General features: G+C 40.6%; 1 protein-coding gene across 1 annotated transcript in view; it reads left to right on the top strand.

The window, feature by feature from the left end:
* The window catches only part of CNIH3 (cornichon family AMPA receptor auxiliary protein 3), a 41,256-nt gene that overhangs the window by 7,669 nt on the left and 19,467 nt on the right, over nucleotides 1-14,120 (top strand). The window contains exons 2-3 of the mRNA XM_042051733.1: nucleotides 9,527-9,595; nucleotides 12,421-12,468. Of these exons, the coding sequence (XP_041907667.1) occupies nucleotides 9,527-9,595; nucleotides 12,421-12,468 (117 nt within the window). The remainder of the gene's footprint in view (nucleotides 1-9,526; nucleotides 9,596-12,420; nucleotides 12,469-14,120) is intronic.

The raw sequence follows: 14,120 nt of genomic DNA on the forward strand, positions 1-14,120 counted from the left end.
GGGATATTACAGAACCGTGTGGACACAATCCTGTGCCATGTGCTCTGAGATGACCCTGCTTGAGCAGGGAGCTTGGACCAGACAACCCACTGTGGTCCCTTCCAACGTGACCCACTCTGTGGTGCCCTTTCTTAGTTTGCCGAATGCGTGGCTGTGAGTGGGAATCCTTGCTGTAGCAGATTGTTTGCTTTTCCAGTCCTGACCATCAAACCAACTTACTACCTACCTAACAAGTGACAGCATTCCCAGAAATGACATGTCAGTTTGATGTCACTGGTGCTCCGTGAATAACTGATCTTGGGGTTTTGGTGCTGAACTGAAGAGATCAGAAGCAGTTAGATACTGAAATGTTTAAAACATTTTGATGTTGTTATCTAAATCAAAAAACCTGTTTGTTTTATAAAGAATCCACATGAAATACCCCATTGCATGTAGGAGGAGGAGACCATATGCAGGAAGAGAATACTGGTGGCGTGCTTGTGTCAGAAGTACAAGGAGTGTGGGAGATTTATACTCTGTTCCCTGTTGCTGCAGAGATCCCACCTGTATTTCCCTCCGCCTACAATGATGCATAGATTTTGTGCCTTTGGGGCTGGTGGGCAACACTGTTAAATCCTCTGTAATATTTTCTTGGAAAAAGGAGAAGAGCACGCATACAAGCACTTGGGAATGCCGTCCGTACCTGCTGCCTTTGGTTCAGACTGTGACATTAACTTCACCACTGACCCGTGGAGTCTTCAGTCAGCTGAGGCAGAAGAATTGTTTCTATCACACTGAATGTAATTAAACTGAAGTATTGCATCTCTGTGTATAAAACCACTTTCATTCTGTTCAGAACAATGTGGTGTATTCACCAGTTTAGGTGCTAATTGAAAATGTGGGTTTTTTTTTTTCTTTGTATTGGTAGCAAGTGTTTGTGTCCCACTGAGGGGTGAGTTGTGGGGCGTGTTTGAGTCACAGAACACTGCTGGTTTCTGAACTGTTTCCTTGTACTGAATGTAATAAAGTAAGGTTTAAAAAAACAAAAGGAAAAAAAGAAGAATCACGACAACAAAATGATGAAATCCTTTCAGGGGGGAAAGAAGGATGGCAGTCTGGACTTACCTGAAAAATGCCTCCTCCGCTTGCAGTCTGTCTGGAAATGTGTCCTAGCTGCAGGGAGCAAAACTATTAACCTATTTAGAAACAGGCTCTGTACAGCTATATTAGCATCATCCCTCCTGCACAGCTTGCTGCTTGTCTTCCTTCTCTTAACAAAATGCACTTTATATGTGCACAGCTGATTTTTGTCTGGCTGGATTTCAGCTGGTGTAGACTGGAAGACAGTGAGTGGGTATAAAGTTGTGATAAAAGCACAGGTCATCTCTGTCTGTGGTGAATCAGTGGGACATTTGTCTCTCTGCTGCAGGAGGGGGTTGACATCTCAGTTTCAGGATGACTGGGGAAGATATTTCAGTATCTGTGGGGAGCAAGTGAAATCTGTGACCAGAACCCTGTTGTTGCTAGCCAGCCAGTAGAAACTGTTTCACCTTGCAGTTGGATGAAATTATCTTTGAAAGCCCATTTCATAGCAGTTGTAGAAATCTGTCAATAGATGCTTGTCAAATCATCCTTCTGGAAACATTGTGTGTACAACAGAATTTTGCAGCTGCTGAGGGTTTTTTAGTGGTTTTGTCAAAATTAATAACATGAATTCTTTACATTCAGAAATCAGTTTGCTTTTCCAAATTGTGGCCTGCAATAGTAACCGGTACCATGGACGTAGTAACTTTTTAGTCAAGGCACTCAAAGCTCTGTACAGTGTGGTTGTATCCCTGAAGATACATTTCTGTATTTTTCACAGTGTGGATGGAGTTTTTCATGCTTGTACTAATAGGTGTGGACTGTTTCAAGTGACTGCCAAATAGTTACTCTTAATTCTTAGTGGTTTCTCCTGCACCTCTCTGCAGGCTTGGAAATCTAATTTCATGTAGCTGATACAATAAATACTGCTTTTCTGGAGGGTTGGGGGTTTAGGGGTTTTTTGGGGGGGGGGCGTAGGGTTTTTTTTGTTTGGTTTTGTTGTTTGGTTTTAGGTTTTGGTTTTTTGTTAGGTTTTTTTTCCTTTTGTTTGTTTTGTTTAATTTTCACTTGTATAGTTTCTATCTGTGCAGAGGAGTACAGTGGTGTAAATATAGCAGTGCAGGCTGGCATGTTTGTGCACACATGCTCTCAGCAAAAGAGCCTTCCTCTATGGATTTTCATCAGTATTTATTTAGAGTAGTACAATTATGCCTCCTTATTTCCATTGGTAGGTAAGAAATCCTTTTGAGTCATGCTAACCAGATGGAGATTATGCCTTTTTAAATTTGCCAATTGGAGTTTCTATTGGAAAAGTCTTAGGATCTGGCTTAAATACTTAAGAAATTACAGTAAGATTTTCATGACTTACGTTAGCTTAAGCTTCCAGTTAGAGCCTAAAAAAAGGTTTAAATCATGTTGTCCTAAATGTAATATCCTTTTACAGACAAAAGAACTTCAGTAAAGAGATGTAAACTGGGTGCTCAGGTGTTTGCTTGTGCAGCCCTGGATGGAGCCATGTTTTGGATTTCTTTGTGGCGGGTTGTTTGATGGTGGCAGCATGTGAAATTCAAGTTAAGTAGAGCAAGGAAATGCCATACAATTGTTAGTGTGAAATCTGACAAATAGAACAATTTTCTACCCTTGAGTGTCTTAAAACCATTTGCAACCTTAATCCGAAAAGACTCTGCTTAAACCAGTGTTCTGCTCTAGAGATGAACAACAGCACAATAATCAGACAGAAGTGCATGATTTCACTTCTCATGTTATTAGTGTACTGACAGTATTCTTTGTTTCCCCTAAATTTTGTATGGTGTAAAAATCCAGAGCCTTTCGTTCTTCTGCCACTGCTTCTGTAAAAAATTTAATTTCTTTGAGCTTCATTTTTTCCCTTGTTTAAAAAATGGAAATAATGTTTTCCTTTGTTAAGACCTTCATTGCCTTGAAGGCAGATTTATAACTGCAAAGCATTATTCATTATTATTGTTTACTTTTATTAATATGTGGTGAATTAATAACTGTAATATTCAGAAAGATAAATACTTTGGGGTGAGAAAAGAGAAGAAAGGACTACTTTCAATCTGACGTTTTTTCTCTGCCCTTTACTTGGCTCTATTGTTAGGGTTCTCATCAACACCAGCATTTCAGATACACTGGTCTGGGAAGCTACTGTGTTACATGGGAAGGAATGATGAAAACCAAGACTTGAGACTTTTTTCCTTTTTTAATAGGAGCTGCTTAATAAATGGATATAGGCAGGAAATAATGACAACAAGGATAAAATGCACTGGAATTTGAGGCAGTTTGCCCCTCCGTTCATACAATCTTGAGTTATCTTTCGTGCTTGGTAGCATTAACCAGATCAATTCAACCAGAAAACAAAGAGGGAAGAAGAGCACCTCGTAGCTAAATTTCTTGTTCAGGTTCATTTCATATCATGATAAGAATTGGGTAGCAAAAAAAAAAAAACATTCAATCTGTCACTTTGTTGATGTCCCTGTTCTCTGTAGCTCTTCATGGGCTCCCTCACTCCATCATGTCAAGGCAGTGACTTACCTTCCTTTCCCGGTCCTTTTTCATTCTTACCTGACTGACTCTCTCACATTTTTTCAGTTGCTGCTTCTGCCCCACAAAATCCAGCAAAGTTCCTCAGCCAAGCACGTTTTCCCAAGACAGTTGATATGTCTGTGCATCAGTTGCTGAGCAGGCATGAAGTTCAGGAGCACAGCATGCTCCTAATCCTGCCTAACTTCTGTGCATGTGCTGACTTGCAGTCAGCCTGTGAACTGCGGGTCTGGGTGCTGTGAAAGCTGCCTGGGAGAGTGGAGGGGGAGACAAATTGTCTAAATGAACCATTAAAGACAGTTCCTTCAGTATGGGATGGTGGTGCATTGACAGGGTGGTGGCAAGGAAGCATATGTTAGGTGTTACTGTTCTGTTCTGTGGTTAGTGTGGTTGTCATCAAGTTCTGTTTTATCTTAACTTTCCTGAGATGCCAGTAAGCAATAATATCCAACTTCTTTGCTGTCACTGGATTCACACCCACACCAACTTCACTGCCACCCTAAACCACCACATTCTCAATTAAAATATGTTTCTGTAAGAGCTCAGTGATTAAGAAAAAAAGTATGTTCCCTAAAAATGAGATATAGCTAATTTCTAGCATCAAGTGAAATTTTCATTTTGATGGGTACAAAAGCATAGAAAGAAAGCAAAATTCATGCTCAGTCATAGGTAATAGGTGAATACTGCATTATTCAAAGCTGTTATGGTCTCTCTGATAAGCAGAGAGAATGCAGATAATGAAAACAAATTTTCTAAATATAATTGCAATTGAAACCTGTATTGTCATCACGATCTCATTGATGCATTATGTGTATAAATTGGGGCAAACTCCTTGCTGACTTAGACTGGGAGTTTTGAGATTTGCAGATGGTGTGAATCACCAGAGACTGCAAGCAGTATTTTTATAGAACTTTAGTTTTATTAGGTGGAAAACACACACGAGTACACTTCTCTCACCAGGAAAAAGCATGCCTAGGGCAGTGGCAGAACAAACTTCCTGCAATGCTTTGCAGTGTGGACTCACAGGGAAAATTCCCCAAGACAGAAGGTAGTGCTGAATGCATTGTCTATTCAATCCCTGGCCTGTTTCTGCAGTAATTATAAAAATTACTGCTAAACATGATGCACTTTTTCTTTTCCTCATAAGGCTTTGCAAGTCAACAGATAACTTGGTGTCATGGGTTAGCAAGCATAGTCCCGAAAGTGATGTTCTTGCAAAGGAGTGCTTACAGCTCCTTCTGTGACCTGACAGAACCTATCAGCTGGCCACTTTGAATATGGACAATTCTTTAAGCCACTTAAAGTTGTGACCGCCTCCGTGATCCACACTTAAGAACAGGAAACCCCGAGGCAGACTCTCTCTGTCTTGTTTCCGGTGCTGGGACAGGTGGCTGCGGGCCCCGTGTGGGGGCCAGCGGGCCCGGCCCAGGCCCTGCTCAGGCCAGGCCGGGTCGGGCCACGGCCATCCTGGAGCCGACGGGCCCTGTTCCACCCGCGGAACCCCCCCCACAGCGGGGCTGTGGGCAGCCGGAGCGGCTCGGCTCCCCCTCTCCAGAGCTGCCAAGATTCAGCTAAAGCTGCAGGGCTGTCTGGCAGAGGTCATGTGACCAACAGCGATAAGCCACATTCCAGCTGCAAGGCCTAGGTGAGATTAACCCTTTTAGTGCTATGAAGAGCTGAAAACCGGAGGGAAGTGAAAGAGGAGATGCTTAAAGCTGAAATTCTGTTGTGAAGCTATGATAGATCAGAGTACCTGCTGTAATTTCATGAAGGCATGGGGGGTGGAGCATTCAACTTGTGAGCAAAAGCACCTGCGCTGAGATAAGCAGATGCTGACGCAGCTGTAATTTCATGAGAAGTTTGAACAGGGAGAGATGGAAGTGATGAGGACTTTTGCTCCAAATGGAAAAAGAGAAAACCTCAGGTCCTAGAGATGCTCCCAGAGATAGTTCTAAAGAGGAAGATGAGGAAGACCCTTTGCTTCCAGGGAAGGAGAAGGGCCTCTATTCTTAGAAATGAAATGCTCCCAGAGATGGGTGAAGAGAACTTTTGTTTCTGAACGGCTCAACCTTAAAATTTTACCCCAGCAATTCAAGAGTGGACCCTCGAAAGCAGTTGTGGGAAAAGCTGCAAGACGGGGGAAGGGACTCACATGCGAGCAGAGAACCAAGCCGGGCGGCTGGCTCCTTGTGATAATGTTTTCATAGCATGGGCAAGAGACTCCTCTTCCTAAATGGACTGAACAAGGTTATTATGGAAGTGGTAAACAGACTGAACATCTCAAGGGCTGTCTTTTTACATTATCACTGCAAGAAGGGGAAAGGCGGGGGGAGGAGAAGTGTTCTGAAGGCGTGGTATGACTTTTTTTTCTTCTTTTAGGTCTGTTAATAAACTTCTTTCTATTCTTTCAAGTTTGGTGACTGCTTTGCGTTTCTCCTAATTCTTATCTCACAGAAGGTAAATAGTAATGAGTATTTTGGACCAAACCACTACACTAAATTGGTGTTTCCGCCCGGTTACAAACCAAACCTGCTACACTTGGTGTTTTGGGGTTTTTTTTCTTCAAGTTCCTAAATAAATACCTGATGATCCTATTCTCTCTCTACGAAGCTGTGTGCAACATGAATCTTCACAAATAGAAATAAACTTCTCCTTTTTGTAAGACGTGGCACATGTTTCCAAATTCTGTTCAGCTTTGTGACTAGGGGCTGGTCATTTTTCTTTGGAATGGTCCGTTTCTTGTGTGGCCTTCGGAGAGATTGGGTTGCTGATGTCCATGTGTGTGCATGATTTGTAGTCTGGATTGCCACCCTGGATCAAATTAGATTGGAAAACTAAAAGATAATGAATGCTTTATAAAATACATTCATTTACAAAGGTGAAACAATGTCATTTCTTATGAAGTGCCCTGACTGGGATCTATTACATTGTTTGTCTCGAGATGAGATGAGATGAGATGAGATGAGATGAACTGCTCTGCTCGAGATGCTGGTAAGTGGGGCAGTTTCTGAGGTGAAACAGACCTTGAGTGTGTCCAGATGCTGTCCCAGAGCACTCAGCAGCTCTGCTCGGTACATGTGTGGGAGTCAGGCAGCTGAACTGCATCCAGCTGAAATGGGAACAGGCAGGAGATTGTTCCTCTGGCTGTGGTCAGAGCACCGCAGCTCTCGTGAAAGCATTGTGTGTGAAATACTTAATGGAGACAAGTACTTGGTTATTAGGGGTCTGGATGGAAAAATGGCAGCTCCAGCCACTCAACACCTCAGGGCATTAAACTGCTCCAGAAGGCAAGTTATAATTGAAAGAGGAAGATGTTTCCTAATTAGTTATGCACACCCCGCTGCAGCACAGCCCAGCTGTATTTTCAGTAATATAATATAATTAGTTGCACAGTTACTCGGTGTGTTGTGAGCAACTGCTAATCTTAAGAAGCTACAGTTTTACTCAGTTGTGGCTTTCGATTTAAGACAGACAACATGTAAGATTTAAAAGCAACAAAAAAAAACCCCAACCCACCCCACTCCCAACAACAAAACAGAAAAAACCCATGCCCCCAAAATGCTTTGGGAGTTTCTTTATATTCCTCTGAGTCTGAGCCTGCCTAATGTTACGCTTTAAATTTTTTCACTGTAACTAAGAAATAGGAAATAGGAGTGTGCTTTTTCATAAATAAAAATAGGTATTTTCCTGTCATCACCAGACTTCTATTTCTGGAGATGTAACAAAATATAAACTATTATGGAACTTTTTTTGAAATAAAATGATAAGAATTGAGGAGGGTTTATTTTTGTCAGCCTCCTTCCAGAGAGACACTGAAACTTTTATTGAAGAAACTTTCCTCCAGTCACGTGTGCTTGATACCAGACCTCAATCTCTTTCAGGTGTAGCAGAAGTGTCTCTTAAGATTGTCATAACTTTCAGGCGTCTCAAAAGGTTTGTCTGTGAGACTGTTGCATTTTACGTACTGGTTCTGTGAAAACCGTGTGCTTAATACCTGTCAGATGTGTTTCAATGCACTTACATATAATGCAAGCATAACATAAATTATGTACCAGCAAATAGAGTAGGGTCTTGGCTACAGAACTGGGAATGTTGGTGAAATTAAAAAAAAAAAGGGAGGAAAAGAAAGTGAAAAATATAAGTAAATATAAATGTGCAGTATATTTGAGTCTAACCTCTTTTCCATGCTTCCCCCTTTCTGTCAGTGCTGATGCTGGTACCCAACTGCAAAGAGATACCCAGTTACACTGACTCGTGGGGTTGTAGCCCTCTTAGCAGTTGGTCCAGCTGGAGAATATAACGACCTGTCCAAGAAGAATTAAATACAGAGGTGTCGTGAGCCTTATTCTTCATAAATGTACTGCAAACTCCTCACAGCTTCTGTTAGTTGCTCTTTTACCATTGCAGATCTGATTCCTAACTTGAAGAGGTACTGCATCCATAGGGAGAAATGCTTCACTTGTAATCACATTTTATAGTTCCCTTTGTGGTTTATTCTGCCACTTCGACTTGTCATAGTTGAATAAATTGAATTCTGTGGAGGGCTCTTGTAAAATGCCACACTTTTGATTTTTAAATGTGCTTTGGTGTGATGAATGCAGCATTAGAGTGGGATGTGGAGCGCTGCTGAAATTTGGGGATTGTAGCTCTGGGTTTTATTCTCGAGCCTCTCACCAGATTATTATGATTCAAGAACAGGCCCTTTTCAGGCTTTCTGCTCCTGCCTTCCATCTCTGCTAAATGAATGCATTTTGGCTATGCAGCAGGTCTGTGCTGACACCCAGTTGGTTCATTTTTGAACAGCCAGGCAAGCAGGCACGTTGTAACGCATCATGGAAAGGCTGTTGCACTCTACTAATTACCAGATTGCTGCCTTGTACTTCCATCATCTCTTATTAAGAGCAGAGACTTTGGGTTGTAAAGTGTCTAAAAAGGAATCATTGTTTTAACATCTGTTTATGTGGTGCCTGTCAGTGAGCTTTCCTTCCTTGGGTGAAGCAAGACAGAAGCAGAATAAAAGGTATTACTAGAATGCAAACACAAAGTTAAGAATGTGCTTTGAGATCTTTGAATGAAGTATGCTGAGGATCATTACAGCTGTTTTCTTTCCAAGAAAACGATCTTCCAGGAAAACACTAGCTCTTCACTAGAGCTAACGCAAGATCTTCCAAGAAAATGCTATCAAATGGTATTATTTTTATAGGCAATTTATCTGCTGTACTTTAAAAGCATCAGTAATTACCAGGGTGTCTCAATCCATCCGTTAATGGAGGAGACCAAAGGACCTGAGCAAAAGATATCTCTCCATTAGTGAGATCTGAAGTAAAGTTTTAAAACCTGCCACAATTTAGGAAGGGCATGTTTGCTCTAGAGTGCTTTACCTTTTGAGGAGTGTGCTTGTTAATGAATAGCAGCTTGATGGTAAAGCTGATACTAATTTGGAATTAATATCTGAGGTAGGTTTAACAACTAATAAAATGGACAGTTTATGTACTAAACCTGGAACATCGTATCAGATCCATCTCTGTGTTTTAGGCAGCTAATGACTTTTTCCATCAAATCTGGAGATGTATCTGTTTGTGAAGTAGTTTTATGTCATGTGGAAATTTGAGAAAAGAATTCTTGTTAATATGAGGGAAGAAATATGGAAAGGAGCAACACTGAAAAGGCTATAGATATGATTTTGCAGAGTGACAGATTAATGAGTTCTAGGTGTCATATGTAGGAGTATGCCATGCTTTGTTTTAACTACTTAGTTCTAAAGGGAGTGTGTCGGGGAAGCTATTTTTCCATGTTTTCCCTGGAAAGACAGGAAGGCAGTCAGTGCATGTAATTAATCCCTTAAGGAAAATAAGTGTTTGAATGAGAATTCATTACAGGAGTTGAAAAAATTGTTTTTCAGATAATTGCCTTCGATGAACTTCGGACAGACTTCAAGAGCCCCATCGACCAGTGCAACCCGGCCCACGCAGTGAGTACAGCCAGGGCCTGCGGAGCTGGGGCTGCTCCAGAAACAGGGAGCACTGAGCTGTCAGTGACGGATGAGTGTGGCAATTAATAGGGAGTCTCTTGTGAAGTCAGCTGTGGTTTGGAAAATTGATTTATTGGGCCAGTCTGAGGAGCCAGATGGTGATGTTTATGTTAATGGCTTTCCTCTTTGCTGAAGGAGGCAGGAAGGTAATTTGGAAATTCAAAAACTGAAGGGTGTCATGGGATGCTGTTGCTTTCTTTTTTACCTTTTCATTCTGTGGCATAAGTTTTCATTTTCAAAATAATTTGCTTTCTCTCTGTTCGGGCGTGGGATGACCCATGCTTCTCCCATATTGTCTGTAATAATGAAGCAAAAGAGGTGCATGCCTGGACTTCTCTGTCCCATGGCAGGGCTCTAGATTCTCCTGTGGTTTAGGAGTAAATGTCATATTCTGCTGTATCTGCATGGAAACGCAGTAAATACCTGGGACTGTAAACTCAGTTTTAACTAGTGAACCAAAAGTGCAGCCTAGATTTATGCATATCAAAATTCCTCTGATAATTAAAGCTGTAATCTAAGGTGATTTGGCTGACTACTGCTACACGTGTCAGTTTGTACCACGAGAACTGAGAGCAGAACTCGTCTCCCCACTGGGAATTACAATGGTCATGACACATGCTGAATTTGATCTCTACAGAGGATGAAGTTCTTGAATTGCCTACAATTGGTAACCAGATTCAGTACTAGTACTTTGCCATTTAACTTTGTTTCATAACTCAGCTGAGGACTTGCACTGCTTAGACCACTGATGATCTTAAGCATAAGCTTTATAATCCTAGAATACAATTTTTTTTTTACTGTTCACTAACACATAAGCAAAGAATAAGAAGAAAGAAATTACGTGAGGAAATCCTATAGAGGACATCAGTGGATGTAATCTGGTTTTGAATTTACTGGAAGTAATCTGATTTTCAATTCACTTTATCTGTTTTTATTTCCCATCTTGAGAACTGCAGACTGAATTTATATGTACCAAATTCCAGTAAACTGTTCCCTTCCTAAAACTTGAGATGCTCGGTGGAGATAATTTAATCTTATTTGAAAATGGTAATGGAGTTGGTCTCCATGATTAAAAAAAAGTTAACAAGTCCCTTTTTTTGTCATATTAGTGGTGCAATCAAAAAGTGAATCATAACGTTTCTAGTAAAGCACAGCAGAGTATTCTGTGGTTCACATACCTGACTTCTTGAAACTTTCTTTGATAACTCAAGCAATAATCTGAGATTGCTTTTTTCTGCACAGTATATATGTTGATGCCTTTTAGATTGTCATAAAAGGAAGATTTTTAGTGGGCATTTCTTGTGTCTTTTGCCGAGTGAATTTTCCTTTTTCCCTGTGCACAGTGGTATGTGCCCATATTCCGTTTTTTTGGTGGGGTAGTTTTCTGTATTGCACTGTAAGAGTGTCTGAAGTTTACCCACATGTCCTCCACAGTGTTTTCATGACAGAGGATAGAGGCTTTTTGGCAAGAGGAGGCTGAGTTAAAGACAAACCAGAGGCAAAAACAATGGCAGTACTGAGAATTTAATTCATATTTCCTGGTTTGCTCTCTATTACCTCCAGTTCAGAGATAGACTTTCTACAAGGTCAGCTGCAGTTGGCATCTGTCTTTCCCTCTCCACTTCTAAAGGCAAGGGAGCTTTCTGCAGCTTCACAGGCACATCCACACACATCCATTCTCATGTTTGCAACTGTGAGTCTAAAATTTCTGACTCTCTTTTAGCTCAGAGGCTCCAAAAAGAGGCACTCTATTTTTCTGACGCCTATCAAGCTGCCACTGCCTCGTTGTCTTTCCAAAATGATACTTTTTTTTTTTAAAATGGCTTAAACTTGGGGACAGGAAAGGAAAACAGACATTCATTTGGAGACTGGAATAAAATTGCCACAAGTTTGAGTTTTAAAACATTTGAAAAGCAAAAAGCTTAGGTAGACTTGGCTTCTCACATTGGTATAGTACATTACCTGCTTTAAAAAGTTCATTGTTTGGAATATTTTTTGCCATGTCTAAATGAAAATATTAGATAGTCTTCTGAGGACAGCAAACCCACTCTGCCTTCTGCAGTGTAACTAACAGTAACTCCAGTCATGGGGTTATGCAGTGAAATTTGGTTTTGCTGGTGAGCTCCTCATTATGAGCCATTGAAAAGAAAGCCTGTCTTTGATTTGTCTTCTTTCTGTGAGTTGAGCTTAGAACATCTTTTGAGTCACAATGCCTAATTACAATGATTTTCAGTATTTATGAATGCATCTGCTGTTTAAAGTGGCATTTTTAGGATATTTCAGATATTTTTCACTAATGTGTTAAATTCTAGTTTTACGTGTTCAGGCACCATTTTAGTGATAGAGGAAGAGCTGCCATGCAAACTTCATTGTTGTTTTTCCCACTCAGATTTATCTTGAAGCCAGAGGTTGGGTACCTGAAAATGCAAGACCAGGTCTCTGTGGTATAAATTGGCACAACTGGATGGAGCCAAAAATGCTGACTTAAAATAGAGTTGCAGCCTCTGGCTGAAGGCTAACATAGACTTGAATCCCCAGCTGATATTGTTACGCCCAGTAACAAATGAAAAATAACTTACTGGGACTTAGAAATGGGAAAATCATTTGGCTTGCAAGCAGTAGGTAAGAATTGAATGCTGTCATTTCAGATTAATAATGTGTTGCTTCACTGCAGCCATTAATTAAAACATTGACCCCTTGTAATATATTGTGTTAATTTATAACACCAGCTAATCTCCTGCCTTTCCCTCACTTTCTCCTGACAGAGGGAGCGGCTGAGGAATATTGAGCGGATTTGCTTCCTCCTGCGAAAGGTGAGCATGAACCAGCCAAGGATTTGTGAAGTTTATGAGAATTAAAGCCATCCCGTGGCAATGTGCATTTATTTTCTCTTTGATCCTCACACTCTGTTGATGGAAAGCTGGATTCTCCTGTGAAGTGAAAGTCGTGATGACCTTGTAAGGACAGAGTAAGACAAATTATAAAAGGTTGATGTAATAGAGGGTGTCTGGATAAAAACTGAACTTTGGAACATCAGCCCATTTATTTTGGAACAAGCTTTTCCAAGGTGGTGAGTCGTTTTGCAGTTGCAGCTGGAGGTTCTTTTATAGTCCTATAAAACTGCTGTTATTGTTGTAGTACAGGCTTTAAAAATACCCTTTTTTTGAACAGTGGCTTACTATTTGACATGCTGAACATTTTTATTAGTTACATATCTAGTGTTCAAGGTTTCTGGTTGATGGAATAGAATAGTTGATATAATATGTGTTTTAGCTTGATGAAAGTGAGATGCTGAGTGCCTCAGTTTCTGAGGGATTTAAAGGAGCTGATACATTGTGGGTTACTTATCTGTGGCTTCAAAGAGCATTTTCATAAACAATCTTTGTTTTCCTGACTGTGTCCTGTTGAAGTAAAAATATCATAGTTCCAAACTACTTTATTCTGTGTTCAAGTTTCAATGTATTGTGTTCTGCAGGGTGGTAATGAAGCCTCCTAAATCCTGCATTTTTCCTTAAAAAGGTCGTCACTGAAGTGTGGACTGCTGAACACACCCTAATCAAGCTAAGACCTAAATTGAGATAGGGCTTTAAGAAACTGGTGGCCTCATCCTTAGAGGTTTTGGGAAAGACAGTGCTGGGGATTATCATTTTGGGCTGATCCAAAGGCGTGACTGTGACTCCATGCATAACCTGTGGACTGTCATTCTCTGATCAGTCAGAACCTGAATAATGTCTCTTTGGCACCACTGTGAGCGTGGGACTGTTAGGAGCCACATTTAAGTACTTCCTGAGCCTGTTTATGACACTTGGGGGATATGAAAATAAGAGAAAATACTTATCACCAATAGCTTTCCACTTTATCAAACAGGCAGCCAGCCAGTCTCAAGCTGTGTCCCAGTTTCTTGGACATAAAGCAACTGTTGAGTGATGGTTTATTATATGTGAGCCCCATGGGAATGCCTTGCCTGCATCAATGTTTAATTTTTATTGAGCCTCAGCCTCGTTGTGAACAGCAAGATGGAGCATTTTGGCTAATTGCTGACTCTGTATTCATAAGGGATTGCCTTGCTTCTGGTTCACTTAAACGGTTTGTTAATTCAGCCTCTCCTTCTAAGTTCTTTGGGGACACATTTGTTTTAATTGAGAGATTATATGCAAGAAGAGAAGGGTGCAATAACTACAGAGATTTGTAGCCTTCAAATCTGACAACCACTAAAAATAGTTGGGTTTTATGTAGTATAGAGGAAAATTGAGGAAAAACAGTTAAGAATTGAGTGTCAGCTACATTGATACAGGAAAATAGCAGTTAGGATGCTTCCAGCAAGTACTAAATATATCCTTCAATATTGTGTGGCTTTAGGATCTGTTTCTATTTCTATGAAACAACAACATACCTGTTTTGAAGTCAGGAAGTTTTTTTAAAGGGCTTTGAAAGCAGTGCTGTTTTGCTATTTATGACACTAGAA

The sequence above is a fragment of the Corvus kubaryi genome, unplaced genomic scaffold (assembly GCF_017639235.1).
Source record: "Corvus kubaryi isolate FWS band 111438036 unplaced genomic scaffold, C.kubaryi_AGA036_p1.0 76, whole genome shotgun sequence".
NCBI lineage: Eukaryota > Metazoa > Chordata > Aves > Passeriformes > Corvidae > Corvus > Corvus kubaryi.